This window comes from Calidris pugnax, unplaced genomic scaffold, assembly GCF_001431845.1.
Source record: "Calidris pugnax isolate Ruff unplaced genomic scaffold, ASM143184v1 scaffold17, whole genome shotgun sequence".
In the NCBI taxonomy this organism is placed as follows: Eukaryota; Metazoa; Chordata; class Aves; order Charadriiformes; family Scolopacidae; genus Calidris; species Calidris pugnax.
Window position 1 is genome coordinate 10,507,953 of NW_015090794.1, and position 25,909 is coordinate 10,533,861.

General features: G+C 35.5%; 1 protein-coding gene across 38 annotated transcripts in view; it reads right to left on the reverse strand.

Annotated features, from left to right (window-relative positions):
* Nucleotides 1-25,909, reverse strand: part of RBFOX1 (RNA binding protein, fox-1 homolog (C. elegans) 1) — a 1,244,625-nt gene that overhangs the window by 42,405 nt on the left and 1,176,311 nt on the right. For 28 of the 38 annotated variants that reach the window (XM_014936478.1, XM_014936467.1, XM_014936468.1 and 25 more), the window contains 2 exons: nt 19,435-19,515; nt 4,415-4,547 (listed from right to left, as the gene is read on the reverse strand). In XM_014936478.1, coding sequence (XP_014791964.1) covers nt 4,415-4,547; nt 19,435-19,515 — 214 coding nt within the window. The remainder of the gene's footprint in view (nt 1-4,414; nt 4,548-19,434; nt 19,516-25,909) is intronic. The other 10 variants (XM_014936484.1, XM_014936479.1, XM_014936480.1 and 7 more) reach the window with 1 other exon arrangement.

Below are 25,909 nucleotides of genomic sequence, written 5' to 3' on the forward strand. Positions count from 1 at the left end.
AACACTATCTAATACCCAGAGAGAAGCCTGCAAGAAAGGTCAAAGAAGCAGTAACCTCAAATCCTCCCTCATGGAAACTGTCCCAAGAAAGAAGGTATGAAAGGAATTTAGTCAGCTAAAAATAGTAACTGCTTTGCTCCTCAACCAAGTCACCAATCTTGCTGTGAAGTTCCCAGGAGCCCCCTCAGATAAGCGAGCAATAGCTCAGAGCTCCACAGCTACATCCTCCCATACCAACATGCTTTTAACTCCATGCACCTCTCATGCCACACACAACACGACCATCGCCTGCTTCTCTTCCTCCTGAAGGACAGTGTTGAAGCTAAGCTCTACGTGCAATGTAGATCTCCAAACGCTTCAAATTTCAGCATTCAGTTTTCTCACAAAAATGAAGCTTTACTCCCTCATTGCAGTTTCAGTAGGTTTTTATGGTACATAAATGAATTATACACACCAGGTTATGAGTAAGCTGCACATTGTAATATTTCAAGGCATTAGAAATGATGCCACAGATGCTAAAAAAGGAAGAATTTTCCATGAGCTAATGAACAAGATGCTATCTCAAGGAATTAGTGAAATGCCTCACTCACAAGGAAAGGTTCCATTAATTATTTATGTAGTGCTATATGTCTCATGAACACTGATTTCATTTTTAAATGACACATATTAAAACATCTGTGCTGTTCTTTGATTCATAAGAAAACAATGGCCTCAAATGTGGCTAGAATCAACAATTTTCCGCAGACTTAGCGAAGTGTGCCGTATTTGCTGCTTCCCAGGAACAGCAGATGAGAGCATTTTGTATGACTCGCACCAACTTGTTTTGCCTAATGATCACAAGATCTTCTAGATTTCCTTACGGTCTGGGACTTGTTGCCATTTCTTAACTTTGTTGGTAAACAGTTTCTAAGAAAAGGTCACGGTCAATATCAAACAGGACACATGTGAACAAGAATAACAACAGATTCAAGGGAGACTGGGAAGGCTTTTGTTTCAGAGCAGGGAATCCTGAGACAGTGCTGCTGAGATAAACACTGGTAAGCAGCACGTCAGACTAGTCTGAGAAACACATGTTCTTCACTTTACAGTTGATTTCCAAATTTTAAGCATAATGATTTAGTTTCAGTTCCAAAATAATATAAACAAGTAAGTCTGAATAAAATTATTTCAGATCAAGTATTATATTTTATTTCAGTAATAATAAAATAAAATTGAAAGAATAAAATAAAATTAAAAAGGCTGTTTCAAACTTCAGTTTTATATCTTACACGTACGTTTTACACCCACTTACATGTGGGTTCTTTTTTAAAAAGAAAAGTATATTTTTCTAATGTAAATTTATAATTAAAATTATATCTGTCAATATACAAAATAGATGTCCTTTTTTTTAATGATTGAAAATATTTCAGTTTGAAACTGTTGGCTTGGCTCCTTCATTGAGTGACAAATGAGAAATTGCTACTAAATGAATTGAAAAATAGCATTCAAAGCTTTTTCCATTTTTGTTATCAACAAATAATATTCCAAGTTGTTTGCTTCCTACTGTAAGTTGAACTATTCTCTGTGATCTCTTATTATCTCTTTAATTTTCCTTGACTCCTACTCCCATTGTGACTGAAAACACATTCTTATTATTTACTTTCATTGATTAAGGATTTTTTTTCTGATGAAAATTCTTTTTTGTGCCTTTGATAGGTCAGAGCACATAATGGATGAAGCAGAGAACAGAACATTGTAAAGAAACTCCGAATTGTACTATTGTATCAGTGAAGTTAATACCAAATCTAATACGCTAGGCCAAAGAAATTATTTCAGAATAAAGCTTTATTAATCTAACTATGGCTTAGTGCAACAGAGGCTTGTGTTATTTCTGCACTGATCTATCCATTACAACAGTTTGAAATTTGTTTTGTGCATTGGAAAGCAGTGCCTTGTTATGAAGCATAGTTGGATGGAGAAAATCAAACCCAACTATTATCTGAACTAAGACCTATCTAAATTAAGACAAAGCTTACTAATTGAGAACTTTTGCAGAGTCAAATTGTGACTGGCAAGGTGAGCCCTAGATTACCAAGGGTTCATCTCAGACAGCTGGAAGTCATCAAAACAGTAAGATATGACTAATGCATGGCTCCCTCTGAAGTCAGCTTTAAGGACAGGTCATGAAGGTAACAGGCAGGATATGTCCAACCTAACTGTGAAACCATCCTACAGAAGAATGAAAAAGTGCTGACCAGACCGCTTGTAACCCAGTTTCAAAACGCTGCTGAACCTTACTTCTCTATTAACTTACAACAGGAGTTCACAAAGCTTATACATCTAACTTACTACCTAAAGATGCTGAAAGTAAGCAGTGCAATTACATGAGAATATATATGTATTTAACTTGGAAATTTAATTCTTCCTGCTGAGTCACTGTACTAACTAAACTATAAAAACTTATATAACACACACATACACACACAGAGCACCCACATGTGGCCCCTTAAATTAAAGCAAATTTAAGTTACTTACTGGTCTGAAAGTATTTACTCGTTTTTCAAATACTAACAAAAAAAGTATTACCCAATGCAAAAATAGGGTATCACATGTACCTGGTAATCATTTTCTTATATAAATTTATGACTTGGTATTAAACTAAGATATTATGTTCATGACATCATGAAGCTGGCAATTATCTTACTATATATTGCACACTATGTTAAATTTAAGAATTTCTTTCTAAACTAAGTAGAGACAGAGAGTCCACTTTCTTTATATGCAGTATCCATTTTGTAGCTGTGATATTCAGATTGAGATCAGCTCTTGTAGGGCATTATAAACTCATTCCCCTCATTGCCGTGTACAAATACCTGGACGAACTCTAAATGAGAGTCTGGGCAACATTGGATAACTTTGGTGGGACATCATCCTTGTCCAAAGGTAACTCAGGCAACCTTCAAAAATCATGGTGTCTTCTGCCAGTAGTGACAAGTGTTCTACTTACAACTTAGTATTAATTTTGCTTATTAAACTACACAAAACACTTAAAATAGAAAAAAAAAACACACTTCTACAAGATAACCTGATTCTGTGGCACCATTTTTAAATTCAGTTTTAGAACATCTTACTTTTCTGAGATGGTAACTGCCCAATGCGAAGGAATAGCCAAAGTGCTTGTTTTAAATATCCCTAAAAATTTAGCTCAATGGCTGACTGACCAGATTAGCAAACTTGCCTAGAAAAACACATGCCGTTTGGCTTACTAGAACAAAGGCTTCATGAGAAACTGAGGGAACTAGTGAAGGACGCCCATCTTCTACTGTAATGAAGTAGGAGGACAGGGTCTTGTGCTGCAAGCTCCCTTCCAGCAGGATATCCATAGCGAGAGTAGATGGGCTGCTGACTACAATTTTAGTGAGCATGGAGAGAGGGATCAGCTTCACTCAAAGACTTTGCAAACCCTTCCTGATCCTTTCCCAGAAAGGTCTGGTTGCTCCACAGAGAGGTGGTGGCATATCTACTTCACATTTTTTTATAACAAAATACTATTCTGGCCTGGGATCTGCAAAGTTTTCTGACTTTCCAAACTTCTGAATTTCTTAATAGTTGAAAATCTTGTGACAACGTTAAGGCTTTTAAATATCATATGCAGCAGACAAAACCTTTCTCTGTCAGGATTTACAGAGCTACAAGAGAATTTGTTTCTCCCTTCTTTCCCCCAAAAACAAAAAAAAAATAAAATTGAAATCTTATGAAATAAGAGAAGACTGTTGAGTTTCTAGAAATCATTACAATGAGTTTCTCTCCTTTGTTCCTTACTTTGCTACTCGGTTTTAGTAAACATAGGTCCCTGACAGTGAAAGCATTATTTAAGCAAATGTACTGAAAAAGACATGTCCCTGATAGAAGCACCCCAGATTCCTATTGTGGTAAGGATGTCAACTAGAAAAACTAAACAAACTGCAAAAATTGGAAAAAAAATAAAAATAAAAATAAAAAAAATCAAAAACTAAACAAACTGCAAAAATTGAAAAAAATAAATAAACAAAAAAAATCGCTAAGCCTTCAAGTCCAGTGACAACTTTCGGTGGATGATTTGAAGAAAAAGAAGTTAACTTGATCCAACCTCCTTAATAACCAGATGTTTGCAATCATCAGAAATATATCTTTAGCTGAAACAATTTCTCTGTTCCAAAGCATTCCGTTTCTAAGAGCATTTACATAACAATATGTGACATCTGAAATGCTTAAGGCCACCAACCATGGCAGTACAAATTACAGTCATTTTTCAATACTCTGTGCAAGGTGCACCACTTCCAGCGCGGGGACTGGCCGCACGCTGCGTGGTTTCCGTGCTGAGACACCATCAGCATGCACCACAGACACAACCAGTGGGAGAGTCATGCTAATAGGTAAAAGAGGCTGATCTTACCCGCCGTAGGCTGGAATCGGAGGGGGGGGTGCCGCTGCCCGAAACGTGTTGTACACCGTGCGACCTCGGCCCCTTAGGTGTGCACCTCTGTAGGCAGCAGCTGCGGTCGCAGCAGGGTAGGGAAATCCTGGCACTGGGAAGAAAAAGAAAAAAAGGAAAAAAAAACAAACAAAAGAGGAATGTAAAGCATTCCCATCAATCTAGTGTTTTAGACCAAGGATAATGAAGTAGCACGGTTCTGCTTATATTAAAGCGTGCCTATAACTGGATGAGGGAATCGCCAAATAAGTAAATTATTAGTTTTTTAACCAGAAGGCTCATCTTTTTACACAAAACCTTTGTATGCAAGCAGGAGACGGCAAACTGGGAATTTTGATGCCAGTATCGCAGGTGGCTCTGATTGTATTAGAAGACACTCATTATTAAAAATAATTATTGGATCCGTCATCAGAAGTCAGCCTTGCTTTGAGTGGAGCTGAGACATTAGACCAGGTGACCTCCCGTGATCTAAATTATCCAGTGATTACACCAATCTGGCACAGCTTTACTTCTGTTCAAAAGTTGATTATTAACTGGATCTTAATTGTGTACCAAGGGAACGAAAGACAGAGCAAAAGTCCTCTCAGATTTTAGGGGTATACTTTGTTCATAACAGTATCTATTAATCCTTCAAAGTCAAGGGTTGCATACTTTGGAAATATCTATTTGAATTCAGATAATATTCAGATGCAATAGACATATAAAAAGGAAATTAACTTAGATATTTTTATATTGGCATTGCAACTAAGTATAAACATTAATTACCATTCCATGTAAGACTTAAAATATTTTAATCAGAAACCAAACAGTAATGCAGTACTACTTAGAGGATTTTTTGCTGTAAGACATCTGTAAAACTTCTTTCTTCGTAAACTTTTTAATTGAAAAATAAAAAGGAAACTTTCCACTTCACTTTCTCTGCCATTTTTTAAACCAATACTTCATTACTTCATTTCTCCTTTGTACATGTATTTCTGGCCAGCGTTAGAACAGGTATTTTTGGAATGAATTAATCAGTGAGACAATCAAATCCAGCTCTGTTGGCACTCAGGTTACTTCAGTTGTGCTTCATTTTGTTGAATTTTTTTCAGTACGTAAATAGATAAAAGAAGTAAATACTGCTTAGCAAAGCCCTAATAAGAAGCAAGCAAATGAACTAACGATGTGTAAACCAGTAAGATTTTCAACTCTGAAATACAGAATTTATTTTAATCTACATTTCATCTGTTTTAGCATTAATTTTTAAAAGAAGCCTTGAATTTGAAAAGAAAATGAAAAATTCACAACTTGTAGATGTCTCTGGCTGAACACATGAAGGAAAATACTGTAATTATGGTGACTTGTCCATTACTGTCTTATTACTACTTGGTCCTTCTCACTGACAAAAAGGCTGTCCAGGAAGTCTGCAGAGATTGTGGATATGGGAAAAGGTGGCTCCTCACACAGCCTCTAACTAAGCCACTATGGAACTTTCTGCCCCTGGACGTTGTGGATGTTAGAAGTTTATGACTGAAAACAGTGAAGAGTTTCCCTGCAGAGAAACAGTATTAAGGAATCACCTCTGGTTTACAAAACCTCTTCAAACTGTAGAAAGCTACCACAATGTTCAAAGAACTATATACCTACACACTAGTTCCAGTCTTACAACTTTTCTTTAGGCATCCATCTTTTGCTGCTTTTCAAATACCAGATATTGGACAAGATGGAAAACTAATCTAATCCAGTAGGATTATTTTTGTTATCAGATTAATGTTTAGCTGCAGTCTGCCTGCATTAGAAAAATTACTAATTTCTAGATGGTCATTTCTAGAAGTAAGTTGCTCCAATAATTTGAGAGTTAATTTGTGCCTTTTTTAAAAATCATGCAAATAAATAAATAAAAACCAAGCCCACCAAAACAGTGCTAAGAAGAGTTTGCTTAAGCAAATGAATAAATTGTCTTGGGTCAGTCTGAAAAAACATAGTATCAGAAAACACGCCTTCTATTTCCAGGTGGTAATATTAAAGACTAAGGTAAGTGGCAAAATAATCAACAAGATCACGTCACCCTAAATTTGAGTTCAGCAAAAAAAATTATGCTACTTCAGCCCACCTGAGAAATAAGATGGTTAGGAATATGTAATAAACTCAGAATTTATTTTGCTACTTTTTAATATCCTCACCCCAAAATAACCAGCAGAAGTGGCTCTGTTAGAACACAACTGAAGAATGGACTTCATAAAAAAAATTTATGAAAAGGGCTCTCCCATCAGGAAGCATTAAGTGCTATTAACCAGCCCCAAAAGTAATGAATATACTAGCCAGGAGGGTTAAAGATTTTAATGACTTGCAGTTTGTAGGTCAACCCTCCTTAGTGCCTCAGTGCCAAACTGCTGAAACTCAGTCAGTGAAAATGCTATTATAAAGGGGTTGAAAATGTCTTTGACTCTCAGCAGGGAAGCATCTGAGTCCACTTCTAAGCAAAAGTACATTAAATTTATCAAAGTAATTTGATGACTGGAATTCTTCTGGTCTGTGATAGAGAAAAGGCAGATTTCTTCATTTAGGCAATGATGAAATAAGGTGACAATATGAGGTTAAAGAAAAAGAAAGACTTTTCTAAGAAGTACATATAATCAAAGATTAAGTCAAAGAAACAATTTCTGTTCTCATCTAACAGCCGCATCAGTTCTGTAGTTATTCATTCAGCTATTCAAATATAATGGGACTGCAATGGCAGCAAGAAAAAAATCAGTGTCTACAGTGGAGCTGCAATTTTACATTTTCAAATTGAAACAAATGAAGTATTAAAAAAAAATATGTTGTGGAAGTACTTGGTTTTGCTTAACATAATTATAAAAAAGTATACAAATAATCTTGTCCTACAGCCTAAATGAAATTCTCTAGGTACAGCATAGTGGCAAGATTCCTTCTTTAAACTTATTTTTCTCTTTTTACATTTAAGGGGATGAAATTTAAAAAGAAAATAAAAATTATTACAATGAATATTGTCCAAGAAGATCTCTCTTCTGGATACACTTCATAAACAGGGAAACACCGTCAGGTTATCTCCTTCATCAAACTTCAGTTTAGATCTCAAAACATGAAATCTGGTCAGCAAATTGCAACATTTAAGCAAATAAAAAGCCCTTTGGAATTAGTTAGTATATTAGGAAAATTTAAGTAACTAATGATTTTATATAAAAAACAAATATGATCATGAGAAAAAGAAGAGGAATTTAATCTTTGTGTTCACAGATGAAATTTAATCAAACCTTAATTTCTGCCAAAATATGTAATATAAGCATTGGTTTTATTAATTTTTTATTGAATAAACATGACAGATAGGTGCACTTTCTAGGCACCATATCTCAACATATGCCTTAGAAAACAAAGACTGAATGAAAAATTACAAACTTTGAGTTCCCAAAAGGAAGAATAGAACCTGTTAAAAATACTTAAGGGTTATATATTGTGTATTAAAGTTTTAAAGCTTTGGGATAGATGGAAGAGTAGCAGATGCAAAAAACAACAGGGGGCAGATTTTGTATCAAAGCCATAAAAATATACAGCCATTTTAATGGGCAATTATTCTTTGCATTTGTGCTGTGGTTTGAATTTGTATGAGACTGCCATATGCCTCAAGAAAGGTGTGCCATCAAAATGGATGAACAAATCCACCTCTCATCACTCCTAATCTCTCCTTCTTTGCACAAACTACCAGGTCGTCCTTCATCAAGAGTTTGCAAATGTTTTATGGTGAAGAACTTTAATGCTACATCATATTTGAATCAGTTTATAGCTAATTTACTGCAACATAGTTTAACTGCTAGAAAGGCAGGGAGATACATTTACATTATTCCCATAGGTTAGGAGGATTCCCATCAAGGAAACACTTCAGAAGTACCGGACAATAAATTAAAACCAAAGAGATATAATGGCTAACACACTGAGAAAGGCTAAGCAGAATAATCTATATGATATCACCTGAGATTTCGGGAAGAGAATCAGGAGTTTAACCCGATGTATGCTGTGTAGTGAGTTTTCCCTTCACCATAAGAGTAGTATCAGTTGGCATTCTTTAAAAGCATTATAAAAACTGCATTAAAGAGGATGTGTACAGATCTTTGCACTTAAATACAAGTCCAAAGTACACTGCAAGTAAAATTTAAGCTTTGTTACTACAGATTTTAACATTAAAAGGCTTTTAAATTATATATATATGGATTCTTAAAATTTCAGAAAAAAAAAAATCTTTAGAAAGTTCACAATGTTTAAAAATAGCAAGATGAAAATACATTTTTCACCTGTCACTTTTGTGAGAGGATTATCCCCAGGGATCTAGTTGTGAATTAACTGAATTCAAAGGAAATTTGCCATATATGTCAAATAGTCACAACCGGTCCCTTCTACTGCTTTCGTTCACAATCTATTTATTTTTTGAAACAGATACTTAAAATTAGAAGAATAATTATTTCCTTACAATTGTAAAAAAATATATGTCAGTATTAAATCCTGTTGTTTAGGAAGGAATAAGTCTGCATTTTGGACAATCCGCTACTTATAGGACATTCTCATTTGAAATGCATTGAAAAGGAAAACAAAAATCTCTAATTAATGTACAAGTCTAATCACCATTCTCCACATGGAAGAGTAATTTTTCACTGTTCATTTGCTCAGTGTAATCTCAAAACTGACATAACAGAAAAGCAATGGCCTATAAATCTGCTCTCATTTGTTTCTTTAATATTCATATTCCATTGAACTACAGCTGCTTGTTGCTGCAGTCTATTACAACATGCAAAACTGTCGATAAAAATACTATGAAAGGCAAGATGTGTTTCTTCATGGCTCTGTGTGCCATTTATTCTGAAAAAAATAACAATAAATGACTCATGGATTGTCCCTTAGTTTGCTGCACGCTGGGCGATTAGTGATTAATTACCTTGCTGCAAATTGACATGGCACAAGGAAATTGACACAGCTGTGATTAATTAACTTTTTATGTGAGACAGTTACTTACAAAACACCGCACACTGTAATTGAATCCCTTTACACAACACTACTGCATTAAGTTTCCAGTCAAATCCAAATTAGCCCAAAATTTTACATAAATTTGGTGAAACTTTTTATAATAAGGTATACCCTGAAAGATTATGTAAATATTTCTAAAAAGAGAGGACAGCTGCTTTAAGGCACTGTTTTCAGCTATTTCATTCTTAGACATATTAAAAAAAGATTTGTAAGATTTTTCCACACCAAATCACCAATATAAATCAAATTTAGTCAAAAAACACAGCATATTTAAGTAAAAAGCAACCTCCTATTTAGTGTGCTTAATATTAGGTTAATTGTAGGAAAGACAACTGTTCCAGCTATATCATACAATGGTATGGAGCTGGAAGGGACCTCTGGGTCCCCCCATATGGTTACCCTTACCTTAAATTTGTTTCCAGATCAAATTTATCTACTATTTCAACAATGACTTGCACACACTGAATTCAAACTTAGATTTCATTATAATTATTTTAAGTATATATGGAATTATTAATTTTGTCTGCCCTCCTTTGTTTTATCTCCACTAATATATTAATAAACAAACAAGCATTGGTTTCTATGTATATCAGTATCATTATATACCAGGAATTTATAACTTTTGGAGTAAAATCTTGATGCCAAAGCCTGGGAACTCTCGTTTTTTTGCCCGCGTTTTTTCAATGTGAGGGTGACTGAGTACTGGTTCATGTTAACAGTGGAGTCCCCATCTTTGGAAATATTAAAAAGCTCTTTGGATGTGGTCCTGGGCAGCCTGCTTGAGGTTAAACTGCTTGAGTGTGTGTGTGGGGGTGTGGTGACCCCCAGAGGTTCCTTCCAACCCCAGCTGGTCTGAGACTCAGTCATTTGGTGCATATGATATGCTGTGCATATCAGAAATTCCACTATATCTCATCCTTCTTCTACAGGACTCTATATGCAGCCAACCGAGTCCCTCAGACATCAATGGAGAATGTGGGCAGGTAAGATAGAACTGGGAAGATGACTATACAATTACATCAACCTACAACTTTGAATAACAAAATGCTATAATTGGTGGTCAAATCACTAATGGTGTACTTAATTACAAAATAGAGTCCTGCATAGTTGATGTTACAAAGAATACAAATAGTTGATGTACAAAGAATAGTCAAATTTTCACAAAAGAAATTACTAACAAGCAAGAAAATGCCCAGTAGGTAAAAACAAACAACAATGCAACTAGGCCATAAAGGAAAAGAGACAGCAGAGATCAGAGAAGCCACATCTGATCTTAAATTAAAGAACAATCTTCAAATTCAGATGATGAAACTGATCAATAACTTGTCTTGTATTCCTGGTTGTTGGACATTTACAAGTTCCAAGGAAATGGAAAATTTCCCTTTTGTCTAGCTAAACACCACTTCTGAGACAAAGTAAAAAGGACGTGGTTATGGAAAACTAGATAAAGAGTAGCACTATTCTAAAGAGATGACAAAATTTAGTAACTGGAATGTTTATGAAAGACAATTATGTGGTGACAAAAAGTTCTGTTTGGATGACAGAAGGATTAAAACTCAATGCAATTATTAAACTGTAAAAAAGAACATTGTCAGAATGTTGTTGGGTTGGGAACAATTTAGGCAGGAAGTGATTGAGGAAAAAACCCAGCTAGTTAACCTAATCCAAGCTGTAACAAAAAAATTGTCAAAACAAAGAACAGCATGTGCAAAGACTCATATAGATATTAAAAATGTTAATCCCTCAAAAGTACTTACTGTTTGCAAAATTCAGGTTGAATAATTTTGCTGTATACAACATGGTTTTAAGAGCCACGATTTAATAATAACTGTCACAAAATGCAAGGAGAATGACACTAAAGTCTTTTTTTGAAACTGAATCTTACAGGCTAAGTTGAAAACTACAAAATTAACAATTTTACATTTGAGAGATGGAATGACTTGAGATGTATGGTCAACTGTGGTTGCCTAACTACTGAAAATAAATAACACAACACCTAGAATACAAAGCTAAGAAAACGCCAGTAGCTTGCATATAGGACTCTACACAAAGGATCCTATGTTACAATAACATTATAAATCATGATGCAAAATAATGTTAAATGTAATTCTCACTACTAAGCTGCATACTGAGAGGAGTAAGTTGAAAGAATCCTATTGTCCTAACTCACTGGTTAGTCACGAGTACTGCCAGTGGCCAAGTGACATCTCTCCATTAACAGGAAAGCACTAAGACGCATGAGATGCCCAACTGTCCTTGGTCAAACTAAAGGAAAAAGACACTCTCCACAATTTACTACTAAAAAGATTCTGCGCGCATTTCCAGTCATCTCCCACTACGCGGGTGTAGGATGGTGTTTAAATTAAAAAAAGTCAGCATCACACAATTCAGGACATGTCTGTCTTTCCAAAAATTAAGCATGCTAGTTCAGAAACACTGCACCATCACTTAACAGCTTAACAGAAGAATGAGTATAAACAGCAAGGAACTCAAAAACAGATTTGCAGGGGTAAAATTAAACCCATATTTACAGATTCTGGGCAACTATATACATCTTACTGATTACATTAGTTACCATTTAAAATACTGATAAACAGAAGGTAAAAGGACAGTTAAGAGAGTATGTATGAATATAATTTTACTCAGTTTTTTCAAATTTTGTATTATCTTTATAACTATCTGACTTAGAAGTCAGTGGAGTTACCCTGCACTCACATTTTTTTAACTTTGTTCAAAACACGGCCTCTGGTACCATGGGCCAAAACAGTGTTTAAAAACCTCCAAAGGCATTTCAACAAGAGATGACATCAATATTTTTCTCTGGAAATGATACATGATTTTTCAACCTTATATTCCTCTCCTTTTTATATATGGGGAAAAAAATAACGAAATAATGGAAAGCCATTAGTAAACTTCCCTTTCGACTTATTGTATCTTCTTTGTTTCAACTTCCATGTCAACTGACTGTATTTTAACATGCAGAAAAGGAAGAGCACTTTTCACATTATTCCTGGGTTACTACCAAGTGATTCTTTCTACTTTCTAAATAAAGGCAGTTAATTAATCCAGAAAGCAAACTAAAAATACAGTTTGAATCCTGTATGTTCAGTAATGAAAGTTTTGTATCCTGGAAATGACACATGCAGTTGGTCTATTCAAATGTATGGACATTCCCCTTTGGGCAATATGAATCTCAGTCATGCAAAGGCTTAAGCACAGAACTCCTTTGCAGGGGAGCTCCACCATTTTTCTGTGAAGCAATAAGAAGCAGACAAAATGGCAAAGACATAAATGGAATCTACTAATGTGTATTTTAATTGTGATGAAGTGACCAGCCATTTCATTTTAGGTTAAGAGAAAATAGACCAATTAAAAATTTAGTTTGCAGAAACCTTTTTACATTTAATTTGCAAACAGAGTAGCACAGGCAAATTATTTATACCATATGAAAGTTCATTCTTTAAACTGCTCCTGACCCATATATCAGTTAAAAATGGCAAGCTTACAAAACAATCTCTCCCTTATCAGCAACAGAAAAATCACAACAAATAAATGAAGAAAAACTACAACAATAAAATCAGAACAAATTAATCACTGATGCCATTACAATAATGTATATGTCCATTTGATTGAATAACGGTCGATCATGTTTTACATATAAAACAGAAAAGGATTTACCAAATGGCAGGAGCACCTACACTTCAGCTGCTTGGAGTCTCAGGATAATGCTATGAGAAGACTATCATCATTACAATATAATTTTCAGGTAATTACATGTGTGCAACAGATTAAACTTGACAAAATCAACCGAAACAAGGTTTCTAACCGGCATGTTTTCAATAATTATTCTGCTCAGAAGCACACCTGAAATCACCTTTTGAAAATGTTTATTTTCCCCATGTAATCTCCTTGGTACTGGAAATATCCCAGAATGTAAGAGGTCAGAGGTCTTACTTCAATCCATTAGTAATGCCACAGAAAAATAAAACTTGGAATGCCTTCACTGAAAAGAGAAACATGAAAATAGTTTCATACAGCATTTTTTTTTAGGTAGTTTACTAATATTCCTAAGCAAAGTAGCCTCCTTCTAAGTGAGAACATTCAACAGGCACATTCAATACAGATTTTACTTAATTTTCACTTCTGTAGTGCAATGAGTCCTCATATGGACTAAATTCTACCATGAAATGTGCTATTTATACTTAGTATTAATGATTTTCCTTATTTATTCCAGGCATATAAACAAAATCCTGAGCTATCCTTCACCTATGAATCAATACAAAACATCCACAGGAAAAAAAAATCTTTTAAAAAGATTATAGATGTGTCTATAATACATAAATGCTGGTAAGTTTTTAATAGAGACCATATATAAGAATCAAAATTCCTATATAATGTGTAATACTTTAAGCTTCTGCTATAGATTTTTCTTTTCTCCTAGCATATAACACATGACTTTAGATCACTAGGATTATTAGGATAATTTAGGAACATTTCTAATGCCTGCTCGGAAGTAATGAAATATATTTTCCTGATATGCTTCAAAAAAACTTAAGCATCAAAAATATTTCTTGTCAAAAAAATTACAGGACCAAAGGTTTCCAGGGAATTTTCTAAAAGAACTGCCTTCCCACCTTTCAAAAACATCTCATCTTTGCCTTGTTGTTTTCTGGTTGCTCATAAGCTAAAATCCCAGGGCAACATAGTTTATTGTTTTAATATCTGTCTGACGCAAAGCAAAAGTATTCTCTGGTGAGTGCTTATCTGTCATATGTACTTCTGTGAAAGGAATATCAAGACAAATAAGATGTTCTAGGGCATATCTTGGGATTACGAATTTGGCACTGACTGAATTCTGTTTAAAAATAGTTGAAATGATAAATAAAAAAATACCTACACTGATATTTTGAGGATGGGAACTTGAAGAGCATTGGCTTTTAAATATTTTAATTATAAAGGGTTTATATTACTTTAGTATACATAGAGAATGAACATTCAGGTCCATAAATGGGACAAACAAGAGGAAAAAATATTCATAATTGAAACAGTTAAACCAGTAAAATTCTATTCTAATGATACAATGGCCTGTGAACTTACTTTGTATTAATTAAACTCAATGTAATGGCATTTTCTATATTGAAATGAATAACCAGTGATCTGGAAATTCATTTAGACCATTAGGTTAATTACAGAAACTGATGAAGTTTTATCAGACAATTACAATTAAAGAACAAGAACAATGTGGGACAGATTTATAAGCATTTGTACCACCTCAATCATTTTTGCTGAATTCCAACCACCACTTCTTGCAAAATTGTAATCGATATATCAATTACAAAATGGGCCATCAACTTCATTTGCCCTTTAGTTTGATAAAACAGAATAAATTAATATCATATTTGTGCATTTTCATTTTTTTTTTTAATTCTATCATGTTATTGCAGTATGAAAGATTTACTTTTTAATCAAAAATGAAAATTTATGGAAAAAAGTATGTATATTTTGGAACTGACAAGCATGCTTACTGAAGATGAAACAACTCCAACATTTCAAAAATGTAAGCCAAAACTGACATCAGTTTAAAATGTACTCATTGAAGTCAAGGCAAAATTCTCTTTTATGGGCATGCAAAACATTTGGGAAATATAGGTGCTCACCTGCACATCTTTCAGAACAAAGGCATGCAGCAATTTACTATTTTGCCATATATGTTAGCTATTCAGTCCAGTGAACTGCCCTTTTAATGCATGCTCCAAAAAAATCTACTAGTAGTTACATGCCTGATAACTCAAGTATCTTTATTTTTACTTGGAGCTAAAACAAAACCTAAACATTACAAAGATCAAAGCTTTGATTTAGAGAATGAAAAATATTTTGCTGCCATGGAACTTGCATTAAAATCTGTAATCTCTCTCCTAATGCCTTCTATAGGACCTGGGTATGCACAACTGTAAATTTCTGACAAATGTGATGCCCATCTTTAGGTTGGCTGCCTTGCTACACCAGCGAAGCGTAGAAGTTCTCAACTGGCAGGTTCTTCTCCTTTTTCAATCCCTGCCATGAAAGGGCAGGGGAGATTATCGAGGAAACAGAGCCAGGCTCTTCACAGAGGCACACAGTGGGAAGAGAAGAGACAACAAAGGTAACTTGAAGTGAGGGTTCCACTGTTAGGACATTCAAGCATTGGAACAGGTGACCCAGAAAGGTCATCGCAGTCTCCATCCTTGAAGGTGCCCTGTGCAACCCGGCCCTTCCAACCTGACTCATTCTAGGATTCTACAACCTCATGTCTTCCTTCCTTCCGTCCCATGTTTTGGCTCCCATTAACTTCTATTTCATTCACATTTTCAGGTACTTCTACATTATAGAAAAACGGGGAAAATAAGCACTAAACAGTTTTTAAAAGTCCTTGCATTAATTCAGGTTAGTATTTTTGCCTGTTTTAACCATACATACCCAGCTATACGACTGTCCTTTGGAACAGTGATACAGATACATTTTTCTTCTTTTTTGAATCTTCCTTTTCTCCAGCAGGGTCTTAATATTCTCATGAATCCTATTCTCAAGTGGCTTCAATTTGGAAAAGTTCCAAAATTTTTCCAGGTACATTTCTTATTTTAACAGTAGATAGAAATTTCTTCGGGATTTTACAATTTCCTGTGGAAGCAACTAGTCTAAAGAAGTGGGGGCAAAAAGACATGGTCAGTTATGTGCACCAAATGGATTCACTAAGTTTCAGTGAGATACCATGGGCCTCCTGGAAGCTTCCAGTGAGTGCTGATTACTCACTGGGACTTGGTGTACTCTAATCTTTACTTTCTGGATGTGTCTCCTTCCAATCTTGTCTACAATCTGCATTAGGATAATGATGAACAATTTAACTGCAATCAGTTGTATTAGCTATGTCCTCAAGATGTCAGAGCTATGGGAATTTACAGCAACCAACATGAGACCATGAACTTCCTTACTTTGATTGTCTCAATAAGACAAAGAATCTGTCCCACCAAGGGACGTGAACACATTTGCATGCTGAAACTATGCTTTCTACATAATAAATTATTTATTCCCAGAATAGATGTGCAAATGAAAAACTGATCCAGGCCCCATCTTCTGCTTCAGCATAAGAGAACAGATGAGGCATGAGAGACTATTGCTACTGATTTGTTCCACTGCTTGCAAAAGAAACAGCTCATTTCTTTCTGTATTATGCAAAGGGCCAGAAGTGATGGAAGGAAGCAGCGCCATGTTTCCATCTCCTGACATATTCAGAGGTGTAACTAATCACTGTACTGGGAAATGTACAATGTGATACATAAAATATATCCTGGGGACATAAAACATCAGAAGGGAAAGAGTAGCTCCAACAATTGCACTCTTCTTTCTGACTATCCAAAAAAAACGTGGTAGAAGTATACTGTCACCAGAGACTACCAGTGATCAATAAAATTAAAAGTTAAAAAGTTAAGAAATTAGCTAGCAAAATTAAGAAAAATGTATTTTACAACCATGTTTCTGTCCTTCATTTCTTATAGAATGTAACTCGGGGTCAAAACACAAACAGTCAAGTTAAAGACAACAACATTTCTAAAAATGGGGACTATCCTCTTCCAAGTATCTGAGAATTCCTAAATGCCATTAGCATTTAAAGAACTCCAAACCTCTCAGACAGCTTTAAAAATCTCAGCTGATTCTTTCCCTTCTGCTAAAACAGGTACAAGTTAAAAAGCTCTTAATTCTTACATTGGAAGCTGTTCTGAAAGATTACACTGTTACAATACTGCGAGTAAAAGAATAAACAATTAACAAATTTTTCAAAGATGAAGGCTGCAATATTGTCTCCATGGAATGATAATAGTAAAAGTATCAGTCTCCCAGACATTAATGTTGACTTATCAGTTATCATTTCAATATTACAAATGTGCATTAAAAGTAGAGTATAGAAGATCTTGAAAATAAAAGAAGAAAATGAGACAAAACTTGAGCCTCATTTCTACTAACTTCTTAGTAGAATTTCCTATAGAAATGTAACTATTTTACAACTTTATTGAAAGTTTTGTAATACAGAGAAATAAAAAAACTAATTACAATCATTTGTAATCATAGTGATTTTGCATTATTAGGAGTTGTGACCCTGTGGGGGAAACTACATTTTGGCAATATGAAATACTATTCATAATAAAAAAAAAAATCATGACTTGCAGACACACAGATTCAACAGAAGTGTAACAATTTCTACTGCAAGGGCTACCAGCAATCTCTTTTATGAAACTGTGTATTACACATTGCCCAGTGGGAGGCAGATAAGCAAAGTCTGTTTACTTATGTATTTGGCATAATTGAAAACAAACAGGTGTTTGTTAGGATATCATTATTCAAGGAGCACCACTGCAAAATAAGATTTTTCAAAGGGATTGACTCATGAGACATAATGGAAACAGTGAAGTATAGAACTTAGCTAGCTATACAATGACTATCTAGGGATTTAATAATAATGGAAATACTGTACGATGTAAACAGCATCCCCAAAAATAAATTTCTAGGATAGAACTCAGTGAGGTAATAGGAGCAACAGGGTAAACTTAAGAAAGGATTTACAGTAATTTCCAGAAAATAGAACACCAAGCACTGCCCCTTCTCCTCCAAAAGAAGCTCCCTAACAATGAGATGAACAAAATGTTTGGATAACTTTCTAAGAAAAGAATTTCAGTCAGAGATTAGCATTTCAGTCAAAACACTGGTGTTTCAGTCCAAAAGGAATAGTGTGATAAAAATGTACTACAGGGACAATTGATTTAGACAGTATTTCATCTCTGTGTTACTACAAGGATTAAAAAAAACCCATTGCTTGGGAAAACTGAAATAGTATAAATAATATGAATAATATCATTATTTCATTTCCAATTTAAAACACTTCATATATTTTGTTAGTTCACTACACATTTGTAGACTCCTGATTTGAAAGTAGATCCCATATTGATGCTGTAAAAGCTCAAGGGATGATATTCATAGCCTTTGACATAAGAGAGTTACAAGACTGCAGAGATTATCACTATGAAGCTCTTTTGACCTCATTCCTGGTTTTAATGAATAAAAGAAATTATTTTAGTAGTCTAGATAAGCTTTAAAAGAGCAGTCTAGATTGAATACAATCTTCATAAACAGCACATCTGATAATGTTAAATCAGACAATGCAAAATATTTTCTTTACAGAGGGCTGCTAAGAACACATAGCAAATGCTGCTCTTCACCCTCGTTCAGCAAGCAGCAATAATTACTGTTTCGCTCAGACAGAGGCTTCTTCATCTGACTAGATTTCAGACTGGGCATCAGTGGTACCACCAATATGATCTAAAACACTCTCAGAAGAATCAGTTCCACCTCTGCTGCAGAATTTTACAGGAGACATTGCTACTCCAAGATTTTGTAGAGAAAAATGGCCAATAGCCATCTATGCTTTTAGCTTGCCTTTGCTACTTTTATTAGGGCAGCTTTTTAGAATTCAAGATACCCATTTGCACAGTCTTTTTCCTTTTGTAAGACCTCATATCTATTTTCTTCCTGATACAATCAAATGGTAGCATGATATGAGATTTTTTGCTTATTAATGTTGTGGCCAGGAAGGAAAAAGAAACACAACTTCATCCTCAACACAAAACACAGAGTGTGCAACAGTACTGGATTCCAAAAAATGTCAGTGATACTGTACAATTTTTGACCAATTCTGTAAAACATTGCAATATAGGCCAACTTTTATAAAAAAAAAATAAAAAAAATTATATATATATACACTTTGAGGAAAAAGGAGCAACTAAAAACACTAAATTACCTGTTGAAATTACTTACACATGTTTATAAATACCACATTTACAAGAGCTATTGGGAAAGTTTACAGTTTTAGGGGGCTTACTTCACATTAATGTGCTTTTGTCACAAAACAAAACAACAAAAGAGCCATAACACTAGCTTACTTGTGGATGTGTATACTAGTGAACTGGGGGCACTGTACACGGGAGATCCCTCCTGGTTTGCCTGGCACAGCAGCACCCTGCCTACAAGAAAGAGAGAGAGAGTGGTATCTGGTTTTGGAACTAAACCTTGATTTTTATCTCAAAACAGAAATAAAGTCATAACCAGAGCAGTGAGGTAAAGCAGGGGCACTTCTTGTCATTTGACTTCAAAGCAGAAAGAGCCCCAATAAACATGTACAATTTTACATTCGAGAAAACAACACACAGACATCTCCCAAAACCCAAACACCCTTTTTATCACATGGGGAAGGTGGTGGATGACCTATGCATTCCCAGCGCTCCCCAGTCTCTCACCCAGCTCCTCTCTCTCCCTCTCAGCCCCATCTCTCTGGAGCAGAACCTGCCTAGTTGGCTCTGCTGCTAACGGGAGCCACCCACCCACCCACCCTCACCACCCACCTACCAACTTCTCATCTCCGCAGCTTTGGCTGCTCAAGCAAACACAGCAGATAAATCAGACAGCAAAGCTCCCATACACAGATGTTAAGCCACGTATGATCTCACTTATATCACTTAAATTAACACTGGTGCAACCGAAACCAAAATATTACTAATACATGTGGAGATTTCAGTATTTTTTGCTCAAATGAGAGCATACATAAACATAAGCTACTCTCTAGTATATAAGCTGGATTCAGGATTAAGAACAAAATCAAATAAAAGTAACAAAACCATTGTTTTAAAAAGAAAGAAAAGTAAAAGAAATAACCAAATCAATTTAAAACAACGCTTTTGCAATGCATGTTCATTTGGAACAAATGACAGAAGTTTAAGCTTATTTCCTTTTTTTTTTTTAACATGAGCTTAAATAGAATGCCCTACGATTTCGACATCTTTCTTAAAATGATATTTTAGCAGCCTTAGCTGAATACAGATTGAATATTGATTAGAGGTAGAAACATCTATACTTTCATAATAGGAAAAAAAAACTTCTGCACTTCTGCAATACAGTCCACCAGGAAGAGGAGGGTGTGACACATCAGTTTAGCAGATATGTGTGGATATACCTCCATATACACACACACAATTATATATAGACATACACTGACATACTTCAAGCTGTCAGGATCTGTGAATCATGCAATTTCAAAAATATTGCATTACAGGAAGATTTGTGAGACTTTAGAAGTCGCGCATTGTTATAAGCAATGTAAGTCAACAAAGCTGAGTCAAATACGTTTGGAAGGGTAAGACTGATTGAAAGGAGTAGGTGTGCTTTCCATTCGGTATCATAAGAGCAATTCTCAACTTAGATTCAGCTACCAGAGTTCTTTCAAAAAACGGTTTAAAACAATTTCTGTCATTAACTAGTTCTGTGATTATTGCTTGCAGCTGTCAGTTGAAGTGGAAATACAGGAAATACTGAAGAAAAATAATTCTTGTAATTTATGCAATTTAGTTAAGACTGAGAGCACTGGAAATCTCATGAAATATTATGCTTCTCACCTTCCCAGAAAATAACACACCCTTAACTAACAGAATTTGGAGGTGCTTGCTTTTTTCCAGCCATCCACTACTAATCTGAAAGACAAAACAAACTAAAACCCCATTTTTTTCCCTTTTTTAAAGATAGCATATAGCTGACTATATTGATGTCTATCTCTCTCAGCCTGACAAAAAAATCCACAACTGGAAGCTGTTAAATGACCATATACCTATTGAGAACCTAACAGCAAGTATTATTTTCAGGCTAGTAGATAAAGAGGACCTCTCAGCACACCTCGCACCAGGAATGTGTACATTGGAATATGGATGCATTTAACACCATCAATGCTTCAAAACTTGCTCTACTACAGAGTGAACTGAAGGCACAGAGGCACTCATCCAGCTGAGCAAAACGCAACAAGGGGAAGGAATTATTACAACCAGTAATTTTCATTAGGCTTTAAGAATACTGTAACTATAATGATTCAAATATATTTAGTAGATATACACATATTTTTAGAAATCACAGATTTTCATTTATTTATATGATTTATTATAAACTCTAGCCAATACTTTGCTTGTTCCACAGTCCATAGGTATTTTACTATTCTTTGAAGCTAACATTCTTACATTTTTTCTGATTTCATCTCACACAAATCTAATTTTCCCTACTCAAGTCTTCTAATTTCTAATGAAAGTACTTCAAAACAGATGCTTTTTTCATCCATGTTACTAGAGTGTATTTAATTTGTTGCACAGAGCATTCTAATTATATTTTGACAATCTGCCTTCAAATTTGTACATAAAATTAATACTAATACCTAAACCACTATTATTAGATTATTTTAGAAAAATATAGAACTTTTAAATCTACTTTTTTGAGAAAAGATTATTTCTGCTCCATCTATTTTGGCATATAAAAATATTTAAATTGCAATTAATATAAGTGGGGAAGACAGAATTATTTACAATAAGATCTTCTGGATAAACTTCAGAACATTGACTTAATCTATAAATGCCCTAGCGGGGAAAAAAAAAATAATAAAAAAAATCAAAGTTTTCCTCTAGAATACTAAATCCTAGTATGACAGAATAAAGAATGGTTGGGTTCTTTTTCTTTTAAGAAAGAGGATTTTAATGTAAAGTTCTTAATATGTCTGTTCAAACTGCCATTTAATAATATCATGGAGCTGATGAACTTCAAAAAACTACAGTCATGCAAAAAGAGTTCATCTTTAATTCTTCAGTGTCCGGTATTTTCTCATTAAGAGCAGTCTGTGTGCTTTTTTGCTTTTCTCCAATACAAGCATCTACTTGTTTGGTCACAACAGACATGCGACCAGCAATACAGGATTTTGGAGATCAGTAGCAGAAATCCCCTCAGACTCACTCCTTAAAAAAGATCAGAAAAATATTAGCATATATATCTGTAGAGCGTATTCACTACAGGCACACAGGAGAGCTTTAGACGGCACGGTGGCAGAAGGGAAACTGAGGCAGCCACGCTGCTGGGAGGATGGTCTGGTACAGGGAGGATGGTGTGGGGTGCTGGGCATGCTGGCGGGTTGTGCCGCACTCAGCAGGTCATAGAATCATAGAATGGTTTGGGTTGGAAGGGACCTCAAAGATCATCCAGTTCCAACCCCCCTGCCATGGGCAGGGACACCTCCCACCAGACCAGGTTGCTCAAGGCCCCATCCAGCCTGGCCTTGAACACTTCCAGGGATGGGGCAGACACAACTTCCCTGGGCAACCTGTGCCAGTGCCTCACCACCCTCATAGTAAAGAATTTCTTCCTGAGATCTAATCTGAATCTTTTTTCTTCCAATTTAAAACCGTTTCCCCTTGTCCTATCATTACCCTTCCTGGCAAAGAGTCTCTCCCCAGCTCTTCTATAGGCACCCTTCAGATATTGAAAGGTCGTTATAAGGTCTCCCCGGAGCCTTCTCTTCTCCAGGCTGAACAATCCCAGCTTCCTCAGCCTGTCTTCATAGGAGAGGTGCTCCATCCCTACAGGTCCCTGTGCTGGGGCAGGACATGGTGGTGCCAGCTGAGCACCAGTGGCAGACATCCCCCCAGAGTGATTCACCACTCATCCTTGCCGTACAGGCTGGCAGAGTGGACCAAAACATACTTTTCAAGATCAAAAGATCTTGAAAGATCCCACTCATATTTCTCTTCCTCCAATGTTTTCTTCTGCAGTCCATGATTAAGAATGTACTGTTTGATTAGGTCCTCTGTTGAAGCACTACAGCTATTTTGAGAAAATAATTACTCTTAAAAAATACAGGGCTGTGAGGAAAATGATGTGAAATCATGAATATTTTTAGAATTCCAAAAATTCAACTCCTAGTGGTTCTAAGATATTTGGTGAAAAGTATTTTTCTCATTTTTTTCATACTTTCAAAAATAAACTTTTGTGTATAGTTCTTATTTACAAGATTTATATAAATTAATCTACAGAGCGTATGTGGAAATACCAACGTACTAGTGATAATACACAGGTTACTCAGTGGCTCATACATGACGTATGACTAAGTTAATTGTATTTCTCAAACACTTGGGTAGTTAAGTAGTAGTAACCAGGATCAAGTCCAGGAGGAGTTTCCAGTAAGTTTTTAAGGATTTTGGATCCCTTCTGCTAAAGGTAGCTTCTTGGTCTAACTGTAACCGCTGTGTAGCCAGCACTACACGCAGCTTAAAAGCAAAGATCTTGAGTAAGTTTAAGAGAATTTGCACAACTAGTTGGAATCTCCTATGGCAACTTTTGTGCAAATAGAACATTTTCAGCAGAAAATAAATCATACCATTAGTTCAAATTACACCCCTGATGTACCATTAACAGCGTCACAAGGGAATACCTCTCTCCTGTCTCAGGAAGCAGATGAAACTTTTAGAATCCTTCTGTTGACAGACCATTACCAAGAACCTGAGTTTAGAATGCATCACCTCCCAGGACGGATGGCTTTAGTACCTTTGCCCACAAACAAAAAGTTTCCAGTTTACCATGCTGTTAATTATCTCCCCAGGATTTCTGGGGATTTACAAAAGGGAAGAGGACAGAAGTTACACCTTAGCACTCTCTTACATTCCAGGACAAAATCCCAGCAAGTAACTGAGATAAAATGGAAAAACTGATTTCATACTTTCACTCTGGGAATCCTAAAACTCACAGCTTCACATAAAGCTTTTCAGACAGCTCCAAAGAAGTCAGTGTTACTGAGGTCTATATAGGGTACAACTCCCGTTGCAACAAGAGGGTAATCACATAAGAATTTCAGTGGCAGAAATTAATGAAGTCAGTATCCAGGACCAGTCTACATAGCGTATTAGTGCACAGGTAGCTAAAAATCAGAGTTTATAACATAGGAACTAAGGAAGTTACTACACACAAGGAGACTTAGTGACGATTACATCACTCTAATCCATTGTGCTCTTAGCTTCCCAGGTAAAGCAGCTCTTCTTTATACATATTTATTCTACTGTGTAACCAATACAAGCCTCTTACTGCTTTTGGCAACTAAGAACCAGTTCGTACATTCTATAATACTATTTACCAAAAAAATCTCAAACAAACCCATGGGAAAGAATAAATAAAAGCTAAAAATGCTTGTGTCTCATCTTGTCTATATTATTATAAAATTTTTCTTTTATTACTCTAATCTAAAAGCTGCATTATTTATTAAACTCAGTGATTGTTATTTCCTTTTCCCTTTCCCCCAGTACAGCTGGACAGTACACAGCCCAGTCTTCACTCAGTCATTCTGATCACTGGGTTTTTTCGTACCTTTTGCAACAACTATTATTGCTATACACTTAATTCCTCTTCCATGCATAAAGAAACTATAAGGCTACATCTCTCATAAACATATCAGGAGATTTGCTAGTGTATCAAAGATCCTCAGAAACAATCCATGTCTGCTCTTGATTTGCTGATCTAAAAATGTAATTTAATATTGGCCTTTCCAGACAGAAGTAGCATTAGCTTCGTTCTGGTCTGAAATTTTGTTGTATGATGGGTTATTTCAAAATGTGTCACAGAAATGGATCAGAAACACCTAACTAAAAGGCCACTGCTGTACAATAATAGTGTAAGTTAGCTTCTATTGTCCTATCTGATTAGAGAATTTAAAGAGGGTATCTTGAATACATAATAGTTGTTAAGTGTTCTCTTAGCCCTCATTATCTATAGCCAACTACACAGCCTTAGTATGCTTTTAAATATGCTGTTAATTCAAAAAAGTGCTTCTTGAGTGCCTTCAGCTATTGGGGTCTATAAATGGAATAATACTCCTTCCGCTTTTAACACAACCATCCATGAATGATTGTGTTGACTCATTGAATTGTTTAATTCATTATTAACAAAGGATAAAATAGCATAATGGAAAAATACACACGTCCTTTCTTCCAATATATTAAAATATATATTATTATATCTCTCTTAGAGTGTCACCAAAACACTCGGTGAACTTCGGCAACAACTCACGGAACAACAACTGGGGGAACAGCAATGCACGTTACAACAAACATTGTTTCTAAGCCATCCTTTCAGTTATTCTTTGCTGGTCGTACCATTACAGGCTTTTGTGAAACAGAACTCTCCACCCTGTTATACACGCTCCATGTCTATACTAAGTCACATACTGGGACTGGTAGGTGTTCATGTGATGTCAGTAAAAATTGGATAAGGGACAAAGTCTGCAGCTCTGGTAAGAATTTTGCATGAGATTTTCCCAATTTCCCTTTTCCCCACCTCTTCCTTCTGTATATAACTCATCACAAGGTAACAAGGATCTCTCCTTCTCCAGGGCCTGACACAATACACGACTGATCAAACTACTTACCAGTATGTACTGCGGTGCCTTAGACTGGGAAAGACCTTGCAGATAGCACAAGAGCTGGGAGGCAGCAAGTTCTTTTAAGCTCTGCTCCCCTGTCAACATCCTTTTCCTGCTTCACAACAATGACTTGCTTTAAAGCTTCATCCACT